Here is a 17,891-nt window from a genome sequence, read left to right as displayed (position 1 = left end):
GGGTTTTGCTTGTTAGTTTGACTACAAAAGAAATTCCAAACAGTAACCTTTTAATTGTTTGAGAGGCACCTTACCAGAATCTCAAAGAAAATGCTTAATGCTCTAAGTTACACTTGGCATTTCTGCACAGCAAAACAAATTCAAGCTCTGAAAGTCAGCATTTTTTTCCTCTTAGTATCTGAAGCTACATAAAAGCTCTAGCATAGATTTGAAAGAAATATAACAGAAAATTCTGCCTGATCAAAGTACATAGAGCTAAATTTATCCTTCAGTTTCCAAAACACCACTTGGAGATTGGGCATTTAGAGTTCTATTCACTGGCTAGAAAAAAGCCAAATGGTACATTTTAAAAAAGTGACTTTGAAATATTGTTATGAGAACAGGGACAAGCTATGTAAACCCTAAAATTCTGTCGGTCTTTGTATTCACAATTATTGTCACAAACTAAAAGGCTCATATTCCCTACTAAGCAAACATTTACAATTAAATCCATTCTGCACAAAGCATTTGCATTTTGAGATAGAACAGTCAGTTGTTCAGCTGCTGTGATTTAGATGGATTGGTTCATTATTGCAGCAGTTCGTTTTCAGCTACACTGTATAACAAAGGGGTGCCAATGTAGTCGTGAATGGCTTTAAAGCTAAGTACGCTGCTATTCTTCCATGATGATGTAATTTAACCATCTTCCCATCTCTCAGATCAAGATATCTTGACTTTACAGGCTAAACTTCAGCAGAAACAACAGAAACAAGCTGTCACAAGTGTTCAATAGGCATTATAGAGATACTGCAAGTCAGCTGGAGGTTGTTGGCAGCAAGTTTGCAGTGGTTTTCAACAAATGAAAATGCAATTTTTCCCTAATTCTTATTTAGAATAAATGTTTTCTTATCATGCAAGCGATAAGGCAACTTTTACTTCGACATCAAGAGACATATCAGTTATATACCTTTCATATGTCCCTGCTAAGTAAAAATACACCTACAGAAAAAAAGATGAGATTTACAGCTATCCCTGATGCAAAGAGAACTTCCACTTGAAAAAGTCACATAGTATACTACTCTCTCACTGTTTGAAAAATAACACCAGGACAGTATTAAAGTCACCAATTTTATTCTTTAAGAGGGATTAAAGAGAGAGTGACTTCTTACACAGGCAGACAGTGACAGGACAACAGAGAATGGTTTCAAATTAAGAGAAAAGATTTAGATTAGATGAGGTTAGAAATTCCTTAGGCTGAAGGTGGTGAGGTGCTAGAACAAGCTGCCCAGAGAAGCTGTGAATATCCCATCCCTAGAAGTGTTCAAGACCAGTTTGGATGGGGCTTTGAGCAACCTGATCTAGTTAGTGCAAGGTGTCCTGTCCATGGCAGTGGGGTTGAATTAGATGTTACCTAAGGTCCATTCTAACTCAATCCATTCTATGACTAAAGCAGATAAACCATTTTTTTCAGTAACAACCATGTAAAAAGGCAGGATTTCTTTTTTAAAAAATTACGGAAAAAAAACCCCATGATGATCTGAAATTCAGTCTTCTCCATACATTGCCCCAGCAGCACGAAGACCATTTTCACTTAAAATTACTTCATCAGTGAATTTATACTGGCACAGGACTCATATCCTCTGCCCAGAAATCAAAGTCCACCTAGAAAACAACTTCCAAATCCTACAACCAGCATTGTCACCACAGATAATCACAACTGGATTACAGACTGCTCCACGCACAAACTTCCAGTAGAATAATAAACACTTAATACAGCTAAATCTATGCAACTACACATTTGAGTCTTGAATTGTTCCTTGATGTTCCCAAATTTTCATCCTAATTAATGAGCATAGGAAGGTAAAGAGACTGCATGACCAAAAGTTAAAACTAATAGAACAAGACAAAGAAAAATCTACATTACAAAGAAAACACTTTCAGTTAGTTAAATGATTGCTATTTAGAGATGGTTTATTGACCACAGACAGGCGCAGGGATACGTATGACAGGTAATAACAACAGTCCAGACAATCCATGCCTGGAAGCCCCCTGAAAAGCAACCAGCAAATAAAAGGCTGTATTCCCACTCTGCTGAGGCCTGGCAATGGATTTTGAGCTGCTTAACAGGTTGTTCAAGGGTGTAACTATTTACTAATACTCCAACTGAGACGCTCCAATGTAGGCATAAAACCAAAAATACACAGAATTGTGTGCAGTCCTGTAATTCTGGGCATAAACCCTGCTCAGTGTAAATATTTTGCACACCAGTTTAACTACATCATTCTACACAAAGCAGCAATATGTTGTCATTTGTAACATGGCACCTACAAAGGCTTGTACAGGAAGACATGACAAAATTTTAACTATGTATTTTTTCTCTTGAACCTCAAGATTTATTTTAGAATTTGATAAATAAAAAAGCAGTTCAAATACAGTTTCATTTCTATGTTTCTATTGACAATTAGACCTGTCAAGCATCTTGCAGGTAATCAGAAATTTATTTTTTCATATTACCTGCTTTCTGAAGTGTAATCAGGATATGCCAGACCCCCTGACACAATTGCAGAAATAGCAGGGTACTGACACTGCTAAGACTAGGAGGCCAGAAAAACAAAAACACACTACTACTACAAATTATTTCAAATCCTCTATTTTTTGAGCTTTTTTTCTGACAAGTAATTAAACAGCCCTTTTTGTTCTGCTTAGTCTAAACCATGAAGCAGGGACTCAGGTTATCTTTTCCAATTTTTCTCAATGTCATGAGGACCAGCAACCTTCTCTGCTTCAGGAAATAAAACAGGCAAAACTTTCAAGATCTTGTGACTTCCACAGATGGGAACTGATTTATAAAGCCAACATAAACATAAGGGCTGCATTTAAAATTTGAGAATTAGTAGCAATTGCTGTAAGCAGCCTGACCTCCAGGAGCAGCACCTGAAGTTCACTTCAAGGCACACCAGGGCCAACCTCTTGAGTTTCCATCAGCAAATATTGTTTGTCTTGAAGACCACTCCTATGGAGACAGGCTGAGAGAGTTTGGGGCTGTTCAGCCTGAAAAGAGAATGCTTTGGAGAGAATGCTTACTGTTCAATGTTTATACACATTGAGGGCTTTTAAGAAGACTGACTCCTATGGAGACAGGCTGAGAGAGTTTGGGGCTGTTCAGCCTGAAAAGAGAATGCTTTGGAGAGACCTTACTGTTCACTGTTTATACACATTGAGGGCTTTTAAGAAGACTGAGAGTGGCTTTCAATCAGGGCCTATGGTGACAGGTTATGGTTTTAAAATACAGGAGACTGTATTTACGTTTAATAAAGAAATTCTTCACTCTGAAGGTGGTGAGACACTGGCACAGGCAGCCCAGTGAAGCTGTGGATGTCCCATCCCTAGAACTGTCCAAGGCCAGCTTAGATAGGGCTTTGAGCAACATGGTCTAGTTACTGCAAGGTGTGCCTGCCTGTGACACAAGATGATCTTCAAAGGTCTCTTCCAACTCCAACCACTCCAAGGCTGGAGCTCCCTCCCAAAACAGGTATCTCCTGTGAAGGCTGTGGTTCACCACCAACACAAAGCCCACTTTTCTGGCAAGCTTATCCTGTGGTTCTCATTAAGAGACCATTAGTAAAGCACAGGCAGAGGAGACTGATTTGACAGCCCCATAAATCACTCAGATGCTGCACTCAGTCTCATTAAGAGCATGAAATGCCATTGCAGCCATGCACAGGACCACTGACTCCAAAGTGTATTTCTACATGCAGTTCACCAAAGGCCTGGGTTTTGGACGGCACTTCAAAACATGCTCTCCCAACTTACCCAAGAGGCTCAGGGGAAACAGTAACTGACTTGCCCACAGTCTGTGATGATTGTTTACCTCAGCTGTCCTCAAATATGACCATGCACTTTTGAATAAACTGACAAATTTCACAATGTTATTTGACCAGCTATCTTTTTCACATTTTTGGCTCAACTTGAAGAGGTGGGAGAATAATCTCAGAGGTCTGTAGCATGCTTACCAACTGCATTCAAAGCCAGTCTTCATTATTTCCCCCTTTCAGCTGCAGCAAACATTTCTCACAAAAACACACTACTTTACACCTAATATGGTGTTTTTCTCTCTCCATTCTTTTTCTTCCTCTTTCCTCACATAGTTTCCTGGTTTTTGTTCCCCCTTTAAGAAGCACATTGTACCTACAACATAATTCATCTGAAAATAATAATCCCTCTTCTATCTTCCCCCATGAGAGATGACTTTTAAATAAGGCTTAACTAATTTTTTTCTTCGTAAATCAGCTACTCCAATATGTAAAAGGGGGAAAACCCCAAACAGCTGACAAGTATTTGGGTTTTACAATGCTCTCTCTCTTTTAAAACACATCACAATTAAATGTTGAGCTATTAAGTAAATCCTTTTTTCCCCCAACACATATCAAGGTCTGTTTCCCAAAGGAATCTGACACCAACCACCACCCCAATTTTTAAGAGAATTATTAGTAACATGGAAAGTGTATGAAAGGAGAGACACCACATGTCACCATGTACTGCTCTAAGAGCATCAAATCCTCACCAGCTTTTTCAGATGGCAGAACCTCAGGCTACGAGGGATAACCAGGAGCAAGTTTGGGCAGGGGAAGCCACAGGCACAGACAAGGAGTGCAAACGACAGTGCTTACACAGTGGCAGCAGCACCAGCTGGAAGGGAAGGAACCTTCTGGCATCCACACAGGGGCTGTGGGGGAAGACATTTCCAAGCGAGGACAAGGCGCCAAATTTTAAATGCATGGCACAGCACCCTGCCTAAAACCACCCCTGCAAGAACGAGCAAGCTTTATTCTCTTGCTCTCTCTTTACCTCAAAATAGCATACTCACTCAGTACTTCTTTCTTCCTACATCCAAACCTGATGACTTCTCAATATGCCTACTGAGAGAAAAAAAGAACAGAAAACATCGAGAGCTTTTTTTTTTTCCAGAGGCCTACCTTTCCCCTTTTGAAAAGGAAGGAACCATGACAAGGAAAATCAAAGCCAATACAGGCACTTTCTGCATGATCCACTGTATCAAGCATTCCCAGGCTTGCTTTTACAGGGCTTGCAACGTCCTAGATCCCTCATTCTCAAATCCCTTTTAATAACAAGTAACATTAATCTATGACGCTACCCCACTTTTAGAGATAAAATTGAGACCTAGTTTGTTTCGCTTCTGATGTGCAATAAAACAGAATATGAAAGTAAACTTCCAGGACTGACATAAATAACCTGGGCATCAACATCCAAGCTCTTCCTCTTTGCCATTCAAAGAGAGAGCATTCAGTCTCACTTCCAACTAAGTTCCAGTCATTTACAATCAATGAAAAACACATCTAACCCAGCAACACTTCTCTAAAGAACTGAAAGTGTTTTGTGAAAATGTTAGAACAAAGACTTTGTGGAAGTAATTTTTACTGAAGAAAGAAACATTTGGATGTCACCCTTCAAAAATGTGAAGCTGCAGAATAAAGAATGGGTTACATGCAAAAATGTTCTGGAAGACAGTTTTCTGAAAGGTTGCTGGAAAGTAACAGAAACACTCGAAGACAAGAAGTCTGCTCTGTGAAAGGAAGATGAGCCATTTCTAGGCTACACCAGCTCTTTCAAAGATGAAGTACAGTACAGTTACACTGCACCAGCTGATTCTCAGTTTCTGACCTTCCCCTGTCATCCAGAGCAAACTTTTTACAGTACACTGGATCCAGTCTGTTTCCTATGATCTCTCCACAAATAATTCCATCAGATGAGATTACCCTCCAAAAGTCTAGCTGACTAGCCATTATCAGCTCATATTTCTCCAGATGTTTTGTGATCTCATCCTTTCTTAATGTCTCTAGCATCTTGCCTACCACCAAGGTCAGATTTATTAGTTGACAATTTCCTGGTTCCTCCCCAGTCCCCTTTTCCCAGAACAGGACAAGCAAAATGAAAGCAACCAAGAGCTAGAATTGCAAAACTATTGCCCCTTGTGTTGAAAAAGAGACACACAAGGAAAACCACAAACTGACACAGCTTATCTTTTGTTTCCAACAAGAAGAGCAACAGATTTCCCTATAAACCCAACCCTTCAGCTCTAGAAACAGCACCAGCTTCTTTCCCTCTGACACAACTTCCCCGCTCCATTCTTCGTTCAGGCCCGCTCCGCTTTTTGTTCAGCCCCTATCTTGTTTCTTACCTTTCCATTCCCCCCAGCTTTTCCTCTGAAGCAGCTGTGCCCTCTATAGCTGGCATCTTCAGAGTTCAGATGGCTCTTAGGATCCTCTGCATCAAGTGCCACAGCCATTCTTTGAAATACCACGAAAGCCAGACGATTCTTGAACTAATCTGAACCTCAAAGGTTCTGACTACACAGGTCACCAAGACAGTGCATCACTACATCCCAGGGACAGACACAAGCCAAGGTAAGAACAAAAAAACACCCCAAAATAAAACACACACACACACACACATATACAGAAAAAGAGGTAGGGAACATGGTGAAAACAGAAAAGAGAAGAAAGAAGAGGTGAAGAAAAACAGCAACACCAGAGACTCCCTGGCTTAAAAATATATCTGGTCAAACCTCATAAAGTCCTCTTTTGATTCACACTAACAGAATACTGAAAGTATGAACCTGTGCTCCAAATAATAAAGGTAAAGTTCACCATCTGTGCTATTCTGCTAGGGAAAGTTAAAAGAGCAACAATCAGCATTTTAGTCCTGGTTTGTATTTTACATATGGATCTTGCATCCACTTTATGCAATGAAGGTATAGCAAGAAAAATCACAATGGGCCACTTGTTATTTATTAAGTTGTCTGTATCACTCAATTCATTACAGAAATAATTCTTTAACCAAAAGAAAAAAAGGTATTATATCCAGAAGTGGAGTAGGTATCTTATGTATTATTTCTCATTTTAGGGCCTCTATTAGACTTGGTCAGCTTGTAAGCTACAGACTCCATCAGTCCAATAGTTTTACCAGCCTGAAGTCCAGAAAAATTGGAATTTGGAGGACACGTTATGGTTTTCATGGTTAAAATTACTATGTGGTGTCACTATGCTATTTAAAAACAAAATAGCTCTGCGTTTCCTGTTAAATATTAACGGATGAATACACAGATCTCTCCAGCTCTTTATAATTGCTTCTGATTTCTCAGACTGAGAAATGGAGATTTTTCAATTTCCTTTCTCAAATGTCAGTGTATATTTTTCCCTCCTCCTCTTTCCCTGCTTCCAAAAGACTCCTTTTTTTCATACAAGTTTATGCCCTAATAAGAAAACCGGACATACTAGGGAGGACAGAGATGACAGAGTATCAAAACACACAATCCCCTCTTTGTTAGCCATGCAGAAAGACTTTAAAAAAAAAAAAAAACAGGATGAAGACTGAAAACAATAGAAGGATCTTTATAAACAGGGACCAGAGCAGAAAGATGCAAGAAATCCAATGAGAACTTTAAAATGGACCAGTAAAGCAAGTAAAACACACGTGGGAACACCTCTGTTCTCCAAAAAGTTCCCCACACACAACCAAAATTAAGGATCCTCATGACATACATTCAGAAAACCTATAATCTCGGAGCTCAACAAGCAGCAATTTGGGCAGATAATTTTCTCCTTCTCCCTCATATTCAATCACAATTATAGCACCTCTGCATCGAACCATTTCCCCCATCCTTTCCCACTAAACAAAACCTTCAGCATCACACAAGCAGGGACTGCACACCCTGGATGTACACACACACCCTGGATGCACAAACACAAGCCTGAGCTCCTTCACACCTCCCACCTGTGTGCTGGAACACTCCAGCCAGGCAGCTGTACAAAGAGTGGTCACAAGACTCTGTCCTTGCTGGGATTTCAGTAACAGCACCAAGCACTGCAATGGGGAAAGGGATGGGGAGGGCAAAGTTCATCCATGAATTCTTTTATTTCTGCCTGGCTGAGGTTAGACATGTCCTGGACACAACTGGCCCCTGCACAAACACACATCTGCTCTACTGGAAGTAGAGCTTCCTTCAGTGACTGACTCAGAGAACTGCCAAGAGCTCTCGGTCAGGCAGCAATGTTTAATTTCATTTCTCCATTTGTATTTTTAATCTTGGAAACAAAAACATAAATGTAAAGCATGCTGACAGAAGAAAACAACTACACAGTTCTAGAAAGCCCTGCTACTTCCCTGCCAGGCCGAAACACCTGCTCCTGCTAATGATGGCTTTATGCTTACTTACACCTGCCATCCAGAAGGGCTCCAGAGCACTTTGCAGCCTGATTTATACATACACAAATCATTAAAACCACCAAAATTAAGCCACTGCTGGGGTGAGATGTGGCAACTGTTTAACTGCACGCAGCCATGCTGTTAGACTGCTCAGGACAGGAACTATAAGAGACACCAAATCCAACCAAAGCTATGGGGAACGTTAGGTTGAGAGAACATCATTGCCCAATCTGGATTTTAGCCAGTCACTACCTAATATATTTGCATGTGGAAAGCCCTAGAATCTTTAAAGAACACATGAAGTGCAACCTTTGGTTTTATAAATGATCTAAAATACTATATATATATACACACACATACATACACACATATATATCCACATATATATATATATACACACACACATATATGTATGTTTCTAATATCTGAAATCCCCCCTTTAGCAGTCCCTCCCTGCACTAATTATTGTTTATGCCTTGACTTCAGAAGCTCACCATATCAGACATCAGTTTTGGAAACATCCTGTGGTTGAAGCACTTAATTTAGCAGAGCCAGCAAACTGATTGTGTCTGGTAATAAATGTAGATTATTAAAAAAAAAAAGATGCTTAACAAAACACACACATAGACAGAGTGGATAAGCTACTCCCCAGCAAAGACAGAGCCAAATGAACTAAATTTGTCAACCTATCCCTGAACAGCTACAAAAACCAAGAGATTCCCAGGGCTGACACCAGCAGGCTGAAGAGAAAATAGAGCACTGCTTTCTAAAAACCTCCTCATGAGGACAACACCGAATTAAGAGTTGCAAAGTCAATGGAGTGGAATGAAAGAGGTGTCACTGCACATGCCAAGAGGGCAAAAGGACACTGGGAAACAGGTTAAGGAGATTAGGAAACCTGGCATCCAAAAAATGCCAAGGTATGTTTAACAATTTAGGAGTTTGAGCACAAATTTGCAGCATCAAATACGTGGAACATGCAGAGTAACATTTTGAAAATGGGAATGTGCTCAGCACGTAATCTCATCATAATATTATCAGCAATCCATCAGAGATAATAATCTGTTTCTCTAAGGCAATTTTAAAACAACAAAAAAAGTCAGATCAGGAGATCTGGGCATCTTTTTACTAAGACCTCTTCCAGAGGTCTCCTTACTTGAAAGTAACTTTATCATAATCCTGGAAACAACAAAAAATTCAGTTCCCAAAACGAAACACAAACAAACCTGAAATACAGCATGATTGTTTAAAAGTTTCAGACACATGTGCCTCTGAATCATCCTAACAATGCTTTTTCCATACTGTTTAAAATAAATGTTTCTCCCTCAGACTGTTGTGCAGTGCACCTCAAAATAACAGAATTTTTTTTCAAATTACAGGTAAGTGTAGGAAGAATTGCAACAACAGATGATTAAAAACCCTAAGCCTGAAAACACTGTTTAATACTAAAAAAAACCCCTCTGATTTGAAGAGTTTCTAGATTCATAAATGGGAATGGGAAGTACAATTCTGTACTTCTTTCTTCTATTTAATACAAACACAGAATAGTTCTCAAATACTTTGTCAGAACAAAGCAGCCTGGGTACACCACAATTACTGAATGAGCTAGTTAAGCTAATGAGTGCAAAGGTGTTTCCAACCGAAATAAACCGGAACAAAAGAACCCCACACATCCCCCTAAAAAACTTAAAGCATTTGTACATCAAGCATCAATCTGCTAAACTAAACTGCATATCCAACTGCTAGAAATATACACTTCCACCCTCTTAAATACACATTATCGAGATGTTTTCTAAATTCCTAGATATTTCTTATTGTTGCCGAAGAACCACCAGCCTTTACCAATGTTATGATAACTCATTTCAAATTTCTTCCATAAATAATTATGCTACACCTTTGCACCTTCAGGCAAGTTGTTGCAAACCCTCTAGAAAAATCCTGAGTCTGCAGAACCATGTAAGCTTCCGTACTGCTGGAGCACACAGATTCTGGTTTTGGTCCAAAAAAATGACACTATCATGGAAAGTACCTAACACTGCTCTCTCCTTTCCAAGAAACAGTGGTAGAATACAAAGAAACAGGTAATATCCTATAGAATCAATGCTGTGGTACTTGAAAATGAACACCTCCCCAAAAAAAACTGGTTTGGGAAGAAAACACGTAAGAAGGCAAAAAGCATAACCATACATGTGACTGTCTTTTCAGTTTTGTCACTCTGTCAAGAATAAAGACTTTTTATAAAAATCAAATGTCGTTCATGGTACAACCAAAATGCACAGAGTGCAAAAACTCGAGGCTATTCTTCCTGTCCAGGACACTGGTACCCAGAGCAGCTCAAACACACACAGAATAGCACATCTTCTAGCAAGTCTGCAAGAGCACAGCATTGCTCACAAAATACAGGCATATTTTTCACTGTTCAAAAATATTCATCTTAATTCCCCTTTGTAGCACAAAAAGGAAAGCTACAAACCTACATACAAACCAAAATTATTTACTACAGTTTAACCACTAACACTCTAAGTAGTACCTCCTTCACTTGCTACCTTTATCATCATTTTCAAAGCACTTGACACCAATTTCTGGTGAACACATGCACACACACACAAGAAAACCTCTTATACATGCATTTTCTAAAGCTTGAAAAAAGTCAGGTATGCTACCTATGTGCAGTTTCCCACTAGGATGAACAGGAAAATAATGGATTATTTGAGGACATGCTGCTAAACACCAGATTAGAGAGGGATGGAGTCATTTCACTGTCCAGAAGGGGAGAGTCACTTACCCCGTTTGTGAAGCCAGCCTTCCTTCACTATCGCTACTTCATTCATAATGGCAGGAATGTCTCTTGAAAACCAGTTTATGGCAAAAGATCACTCAGCTGAAATTCTTGAATTCCAGCAGAAGGCTCCACAAGAGGGACGAGGGTTTTTCCTCCGTTTTCCTCCTTTCCAGCTATTTCTAAAAGAATCAAAAGAAGAGTACGCCATCATTTCAAAGCATGTCGCAGATGTACAACGTATACAACAGGGAGTAGTTTTCATTGCTGCATTGCTGGTTTGGGATTTTTCTGTTCTATTGTTATTACAAATCTTAAACAAGGGCTTAGTTCTCCACAAGAATTTATCTTGGCGGGTGGAGGTGCCAAAATACAGGCTTGCTAAAGTCCTGCTTCTTCACTGAGTAGGCTGATCATGGGCAGACTCACAATACTACCAGGTGCTGGCTGAATTACAGGTAGATTCAAGACCTTACCTAGCAGACCTCCATCTCTGCAACACCACCTCATTCTTTGCAACAATAAAAATTCTGAAATATCACAAAAAACAGTTTTCAATGTTTCCTGGTAAGGGAGACTTCCAGAACATCTCCTGGAAGGTTTCTTTACAGCCTGATAATAGTCTATTAACCAGCAAACAGTGTGTCTTGGAGATAAACCTCTGACAGTAAATATTCCTATCCTGCTTCAGATCTTCCTACCTTCAGCATCAATCCCTTAATCCCACTCAGATCTCCTTGACTCCCCAAGAAGTATCTCCTCTAAATTTGATATTTCTAACTTCTACCTCTCCTAGAGGTATATAAACAACCAGAGATAAGCTCATGTACCTTACTGTTATCCCAAATCAGCTCTTACAGCACCCTGATCAATTTTATTGCTCTTCCTTAACCATTCTGCAGTTTGCTGCTGCCTTTCTCACAATGAAATATACCCAATCACAACTTGGGACTTTTACCCCTCTGCTTTATGAGACAAAATCCCTCTCTAAATAGCTCAGGATTGGCATTTCTTATTGAAAATGTGCCTTGCTCGTGGCTGACTACCACAGAAATATTCTGTGCATTTTCCTCCCTCACTGAATATAATCTCCTCCCAAATGCATTAGCTTTTATTATTTTTCTAAATTGAATCTGATTATTTTTCTCCTTGTGGTACAAATATTCCCTGTTTTTCTTTAATTCTTCTATGCTCTCCGAAGTGTCCATGCTGCCATTCAATTTGGTATTATCTAAGTGATCAAAAAACCTAACTGGTGACAAATTCCCAGCAGTAACCAACAAGCTTAATAAAACAAAACCCAGCAGCATTTGTAAACTGCCACCAAAGACCCTGCTGTTACTGGAGTCTCTCACTTACCACAGAGACATCCCATTCCCACCTGACAAATATATACCATCTCTGCATGCATTTGGCACGTGTGCATCAATTATCCCAGAGCATGCAGGTGATAGCCATCCATCAGAAACTAGATTAAACAGCAACTAATTCCCCATAACTCACTAAGACACAACACTGGATGGAAGAAAACAGGTGGTCAAAATGAATCCAACCTAGAACTGAAACCCCAGCAGGGGCAGAGGGCTTTGTGCTACATCCGAGTGATCTGAAACAGGCAGCGTTCAAAGCACAAAGCTCGATTTGAACAAGTTCCATCACTGCCAGCAGAAATGGATGGAGAAAGGAGGTCACTCCCCTGACACTCTGCCTACAAACCTACACTGTTACTGTTCCTCAGCTTTTCCGTTAGCAGTTTATGTTGAAGTTCTCCCCAGAAACAAGGTGAGTTTGGATTTTTTTTCCAAATTATAAATCTGCCGATCTCACTAGTTAGAATTATCAACTCCACGAAACAGATGTTTGCCTGAGGGAGGGAAGATACACAAAAAATTACACTGGAACAAGTGACATGTAATAATTCCTAATTTCATAAATAAATATGAGAACACAGTATGCTACAGAATAGAGACCAGTAATCCACAGCTGCCAGAGATACCTTGGAACAAACTCCTTGAGCTCCAGAGCAATTAGGATAGAACCTGACAAACACAGCAGGCTTGTTCCTTTCAAAATGGCCATGCACAATGCACAATAGCCATGCAAGCCAGACTTGCTTGCTGATGTCAAGAGGAGACTAGACCTAACTTAGAGGCTTGAGCAATTTGCAAAGTGTTGAACAAAACCCCCAAGATTATCACAGCTTGAGTATGGAAATGCAACACCCAGGTGTGAAAGTTAACGCTTCTAACTCTGTGTCATACAGGGTGCAGGGACTGTGCAATCCTACCTCTGCATCCTGAATTCAACCATTTAGAGGCAACTGAGCAATCAATATCCTTTCCAACAACTATACATAAAAACGGAAGCTACAAGACAAACTAGGCTGTAGAAAGGGCAATACTATTATTAAAAACATAAAAAAGCATGAAGGACAGAATTCTCCAATCTGCAGCTAACTTACTCCAGGTTTTCCTGTGTTAACACTTGCCAGGATTACAACTTGGCAGCTTCCTACTTGTCATCAGCTAAACTGTCATTTAATAATCCAAATTTGAATGACAACAGAGCCAAAAAAAGCAGATCAACCAAGAAATACAAAGTTCAGAGGGACTATTTTTTCTACTCTCTGCAGAAGGTGTAAAAGGTGTCCAAGCAGCTTGGACTGCCTTTTCCCTACCATTTTTACCCAAGAAATATTTCCCACTTGCTACTGAAGCAAGTGCTCTCTGGGATGTGTCTTTACCTGCCCACCTCCTTTCAGGGGAGAGGGGTGGTGAAAGGGGTGGAGAGTCTTGTAAAGAAGCCATGGCACAACGAAGTGGAAAAACATTCAACACTTCCTGACACCAACCTGCATCATGGGTCCCACCTCAGTCCTTCAGTCAGCCATGTCAGAGCACTTACTTCACATGGAGAAACTTAATCTATTTTTAATTTGCAATGTGAAGAGCTGGGGAACCCTTCTCACTGTCTAACATGATGTCCATAGGCACAGCTCCAGCAGCAGCAAACCTGCTCTATCTACTGTATTTTAAAACACACATTCAAGCTGTGCCTAATATATCTATTTTAGTAAGAGACGTTATTGAAGACAGTGGCAGCAAGCAAGAGTGATTTCTCGGAATAGAAGAGCAAGTTAACTATAGGTCAACGTACTACTGAAGATGTGTAAACCAGAAAAAGTTCCTTTTCCTTAAAATCCTTAGAGGGGAAAAAGAAAAAAAAAAAAAAAAAAAAAAAGAAAAGGAATGATTACAGTCCTCATTTATGGCCATCTAGGAATGGTTCCCAGTGAAGGGAGGGCATCTGAGGTAAGTATGACCTGGCTGCTCCAGTCTGTGTCTGCACAGGACTGAATACTGTCAAAAGCTAAACAACTTGGTCTTTCTCTTAGTCTTCTCTTTGCTTGTTTTTTAATACACATTTCTGCAATACTTTTTTTAACAGTGCAATAGTCCTCACGTAGCTGAAGTGCTGTAAATCATGAATGGCATGACATCAGCATTGTATCACGGTGACACTGGTTTTGCGTACACATTAATTCCTTAAAGGTCATAAAGTTCTTCATAAATAATGAGATAACTCACTTCTGTAGGCACTGCAGCAATGAAAGCTGCTTTAAGAAGTCATTCAAACCAACCATCCAACAGAATGTGGAGCCTTTTCTGTATTTGGGAGAGTCATATTAGAGCTCCTTCTCTCATTCTCCTCTATACATTATCCTCACCTTTCTTCTCGAAGAAAGTAGAAATATTAATCTGTACTTCCAGTTCTCTTTCCAATGCAAAGTTTTATATTTGTTCCCACTCACACCCTAGAGCACATAAGGAAGAAAAGGAAGTCTTCCATTAAGCTTAAGCTTATGGGGGCACCTATGTAATCACCTCATCTTCATGAGGGAGAGTAAGCAAGGGACTAAAGGGAGACTGACCCACCAGCCTCAGTCCTGGCACGTGTGTCTGGGCCGCACTCATTAGCCCAGATCAGAAAGTAGATTACAAAAAAGCATTCCCCTGGGCTAACACTTTGCCCTGTCACAGACCAGTTACTGATGCCCACTGCCCTGGTGTGGCACATTCCTGTATCTCCCAGGACACTTGGAGTTCAAACATGCTGCACATCCTTACATGCTCTCATAAGGCACAGCAGCAGGACCAGGCAAAACAGGATCCAGCTGCCCAAGTTTGCCTAGAGTGGCCACATGACAGTGTCATGAGAGCAGATGAGGTACACAGGAGCTGGACTGGGCCAGGGTGGTGTGTTCAGGCCCGTTACATGGGACGCCACGAGCAACCTACACTCTCTTCCCAGTGCAAGCTCCCAGCTGACAGCCAACTGCACCAAAACGGCACAGACACAACAAAGTTGGGCTCCAGCCAACGTTTCAAGTGGAGCGTACAGATAGATGTTCCCACCAGGCTTTGACCAGTGAAGTACATCTCCTGCCTTACGCAAATCCTGCCCTGGCTGTTTCATGTGAGCAGCAGTGATTCCAATGTGCTCAAGGCCCTCTGAGCCTGCAGCAGCTTCGCACCATGACCCAGTTACCAAATCTGGGCAGACAGCTTTCAAGGAAGCTTAGAAGGACCAGGTTGTGCCACCATCTCAGCTTCCCTTACAAAAAGGCATTGTGGGCCACTACTTAGGTGTGGCCACCAGTATTTGCTGCTATGTGTCCAACGACACCACATCTAAACTGGAATTTCATGGCAGCAAGTGCAGCTGATCACAAGGTTCACAAAGGATTCTCAGATACTAAGTTATTGGGGAAATGGTAACTGAAAAACAAAAATCTCTACAGCCACATCCCCCTCCCCTTATTTTTTTTTTCCAATCTATTAGCCTAATCTAGGTTTACAAAACTGTAATTTGAAATATTTGTGCTCTCCTGCCTCTGCTGATCAATAGGCAGGAGGTTAATGCTGTTCAGGTGAGGGGCCACAGTTACGACATCCAACTGTCCATGCTGCAAACACAACAACAGTTTGATAGGACAAACTAAGCAAACTGACTGATGGCAGAAAAGTGACTTCTTCATAAGCCCCTCTGCAACCCAGACAAAATCTTCTTTATGTTCCCAAACAAGAACAAGTCTTTTTACAGTTTATGCTCATATAATTTAAGAACTGTGCTGCTCGGAACTTTGCTACCGACCTGAGATATATTTAATCAAATTCCATTTTAAAGTATTTGTAACTGAAGTGTTGTTCAGTCCCCAAAGAAATCGAGACAGTTGTGAAACTATTTAATTGTTAATGTAATCACTTACAGAACATTTTTATAAGACTGTAAGTGAATACTGGAGCTGAAAGTGACTTGTGGACACTGGATCAATTCTTAAATTTGATTTACCGCTGCTGCACACCAAAAACAGTTCTATAAACACCACACACAACACAAACCCTACTATTTAAAAAAAAAATCAAAGGTAGTTCCACAGTGTCTTTAAATCTGCTAACTCAGACAAATGTTGTGGCTGTCACCATGAAACTAACTACTACATGAAAGTAATTACCAGTCATGCAGTATGTCAAATTTATTTACCTGCAAACAAATACTCTTCAGCATTAAGTGTTAGTAACTCCCTTTTATAACTGTATTTTGAAACGTACATCCCTCCTGTGGTATAAATAAAACAAACAAGCGAAAATCATGGATTCGCTTCTTACATGATAAAGGTGGTAGGAAAACAATGCAAAACAGTTAAATATTTCCCACAGGGGTGGGGGGACACACACCACCAATAAGGTGCAAGCTGTATCTGCATCAGTAGCGTCCTGTCAGTAAAATAAATTGAAAGTACCAGAACGTTTATATGCTTGATTATGCGTTTTTACAAAGAAACAGGCACAAGTCCTACAAGTCTCTAAGAACATGGAAAAAAAAAAGAAAAAAAAAATCAAGTCCATAAGCGCTGCACAGCCACCTACACACGCGAAATGCCCATGGAGAGAATCACACCCCCGTCGGCAAACACTCAGTGGTCCGCAAAGCGGAGCTGGGCTGAACAACGCGGCCGCAGAAGACAAGGGGAGAAAATGGGGGCGGGGGAGCTGAGAAAATGGGGGGCCCTCGGCTACTCTGCTCGCCGCTGTCTCAGAAATACCACAAGCCACCCCCCAGCCGCCCCCACCGCCGTTTCCCCGGGGGATGCTCGCGCAGGGGCCGGGGCGGGGGCAGGCCCGAGGGGAGACCCCCGCCCCGCCGCCCTCTCACCCACCGCATCCCCGGGGAGCCAACAGCTTCCTGTCCGCTCCGGGCCCGCCGGCAGCACGGACCGACCGGCCGGGGCCTCCTGCACCCGGGCCTCCTCGCCCCCCGGCCCGCCTGGCCGTGCCCGGGGGCCGGCGGGGCAGCCCACGCCCGGGGAAGGCGAAGGGAGAGCGGCCGCCCCCTTTCCCGGCCCTTCCCTTCCCTCCCGGCCCCGCACAATGCGGCCGCGCCGAGCAGGCCCCGGCCCCGGCGCTTCCTTCCCCCAGCCCTTCCCAGCCGGGGAGCGGGTCACTTACATGGCTGGAGCCCCGGGAGGAGGCGGCGGCGGCAGGGGAAGGGAGCCGGGGAGGGAGTCAGGGGAAGGGGAGGGAAGGGGGGAGCGAGCCAGCGAGCGAGCGGGGGAAGGGGGCGGCCGGCGAGGCGGGCGGGCTCTGCGGCGGGCGCCGAGCGAAGGCCTCACTGGGCTCCCGGCAGCCGCCGCCTCCTCCTCACCATCCCCGGGCGGCGGGGCGGCTCCTCCTCCCCCTCTCGTAGGCGCTCGGCCCGTGGGGTTCGCACACCCGCTCCGGCTGCCGGCTCGCCTTCCCCGCCGCTCCGCCCTGCGAGGCCGCCCCTCGCCTCGCTCCGCCGCCGCCTCCCCCCGCAGCCCCGGGCCGCGCTCCCGCCGCCCGCGCCGGGCTCGTCCCGCAATGGA

General features: G+C 42.3%; 1 protein-coding gene across 3 annotated transcripts in view; it reads right to left on the bottom strand.

The window, feature by feature from the left end:
* The window catches only part of AKT1 (AKT serine/threonine kinase 1), a 75,795-nt gene extending 57,915 nt beyond the window's left edge, over nt 1-17,880 (bottom strand). Inside the window, exons 1-2 of one of the 3 annotated variants that reach the window (XM_039712623.1) lie at nt 17,494-17,880; nt 10,991-11,166 (exon numbers count right to left, since the gene is read on the bottom strand). In XM_039712623.1, coding sequence (XP_039568557.1) covers nt 10,991-11,036 — 46 coding nt within the window. In that variant the 5' untranslated portion in view covers nt 11,037-11,166; nt 17,494-17,880. Of the gene's footprint in view, nt 1-6,178; nt 6,333-10,990; nt 11,167-17,204; nt 17,391-17,493 lie in introns of those variants that run through there. The other 2 variants (XM_039712624.1, XM_039712625.1) reach the window with 2 other exon arrangements.
* Nucleotides 17,881-17,891: the final 11 nt, after the last annotated feature.

This window comes from Passer montanus, unplaced genomic scaffold (genome assembly GCF_014805655.1).
Source record: "Passer montanus isolate IOZ18808 unplaced genomic scaffold, ASM1480565v1 scaffold27, whole genome shotgun sequence".
NCBI classification, from domain to species: Eukaryota; Metazoa; Chordata; class Aves; order Passeriformes; family Passeridae; genus Passer; species Passer montanus.
Note: the sequence above shows the minus strand (reverse complement) of the source record. Positions and strands in the feature narration are given on the sequence as shown.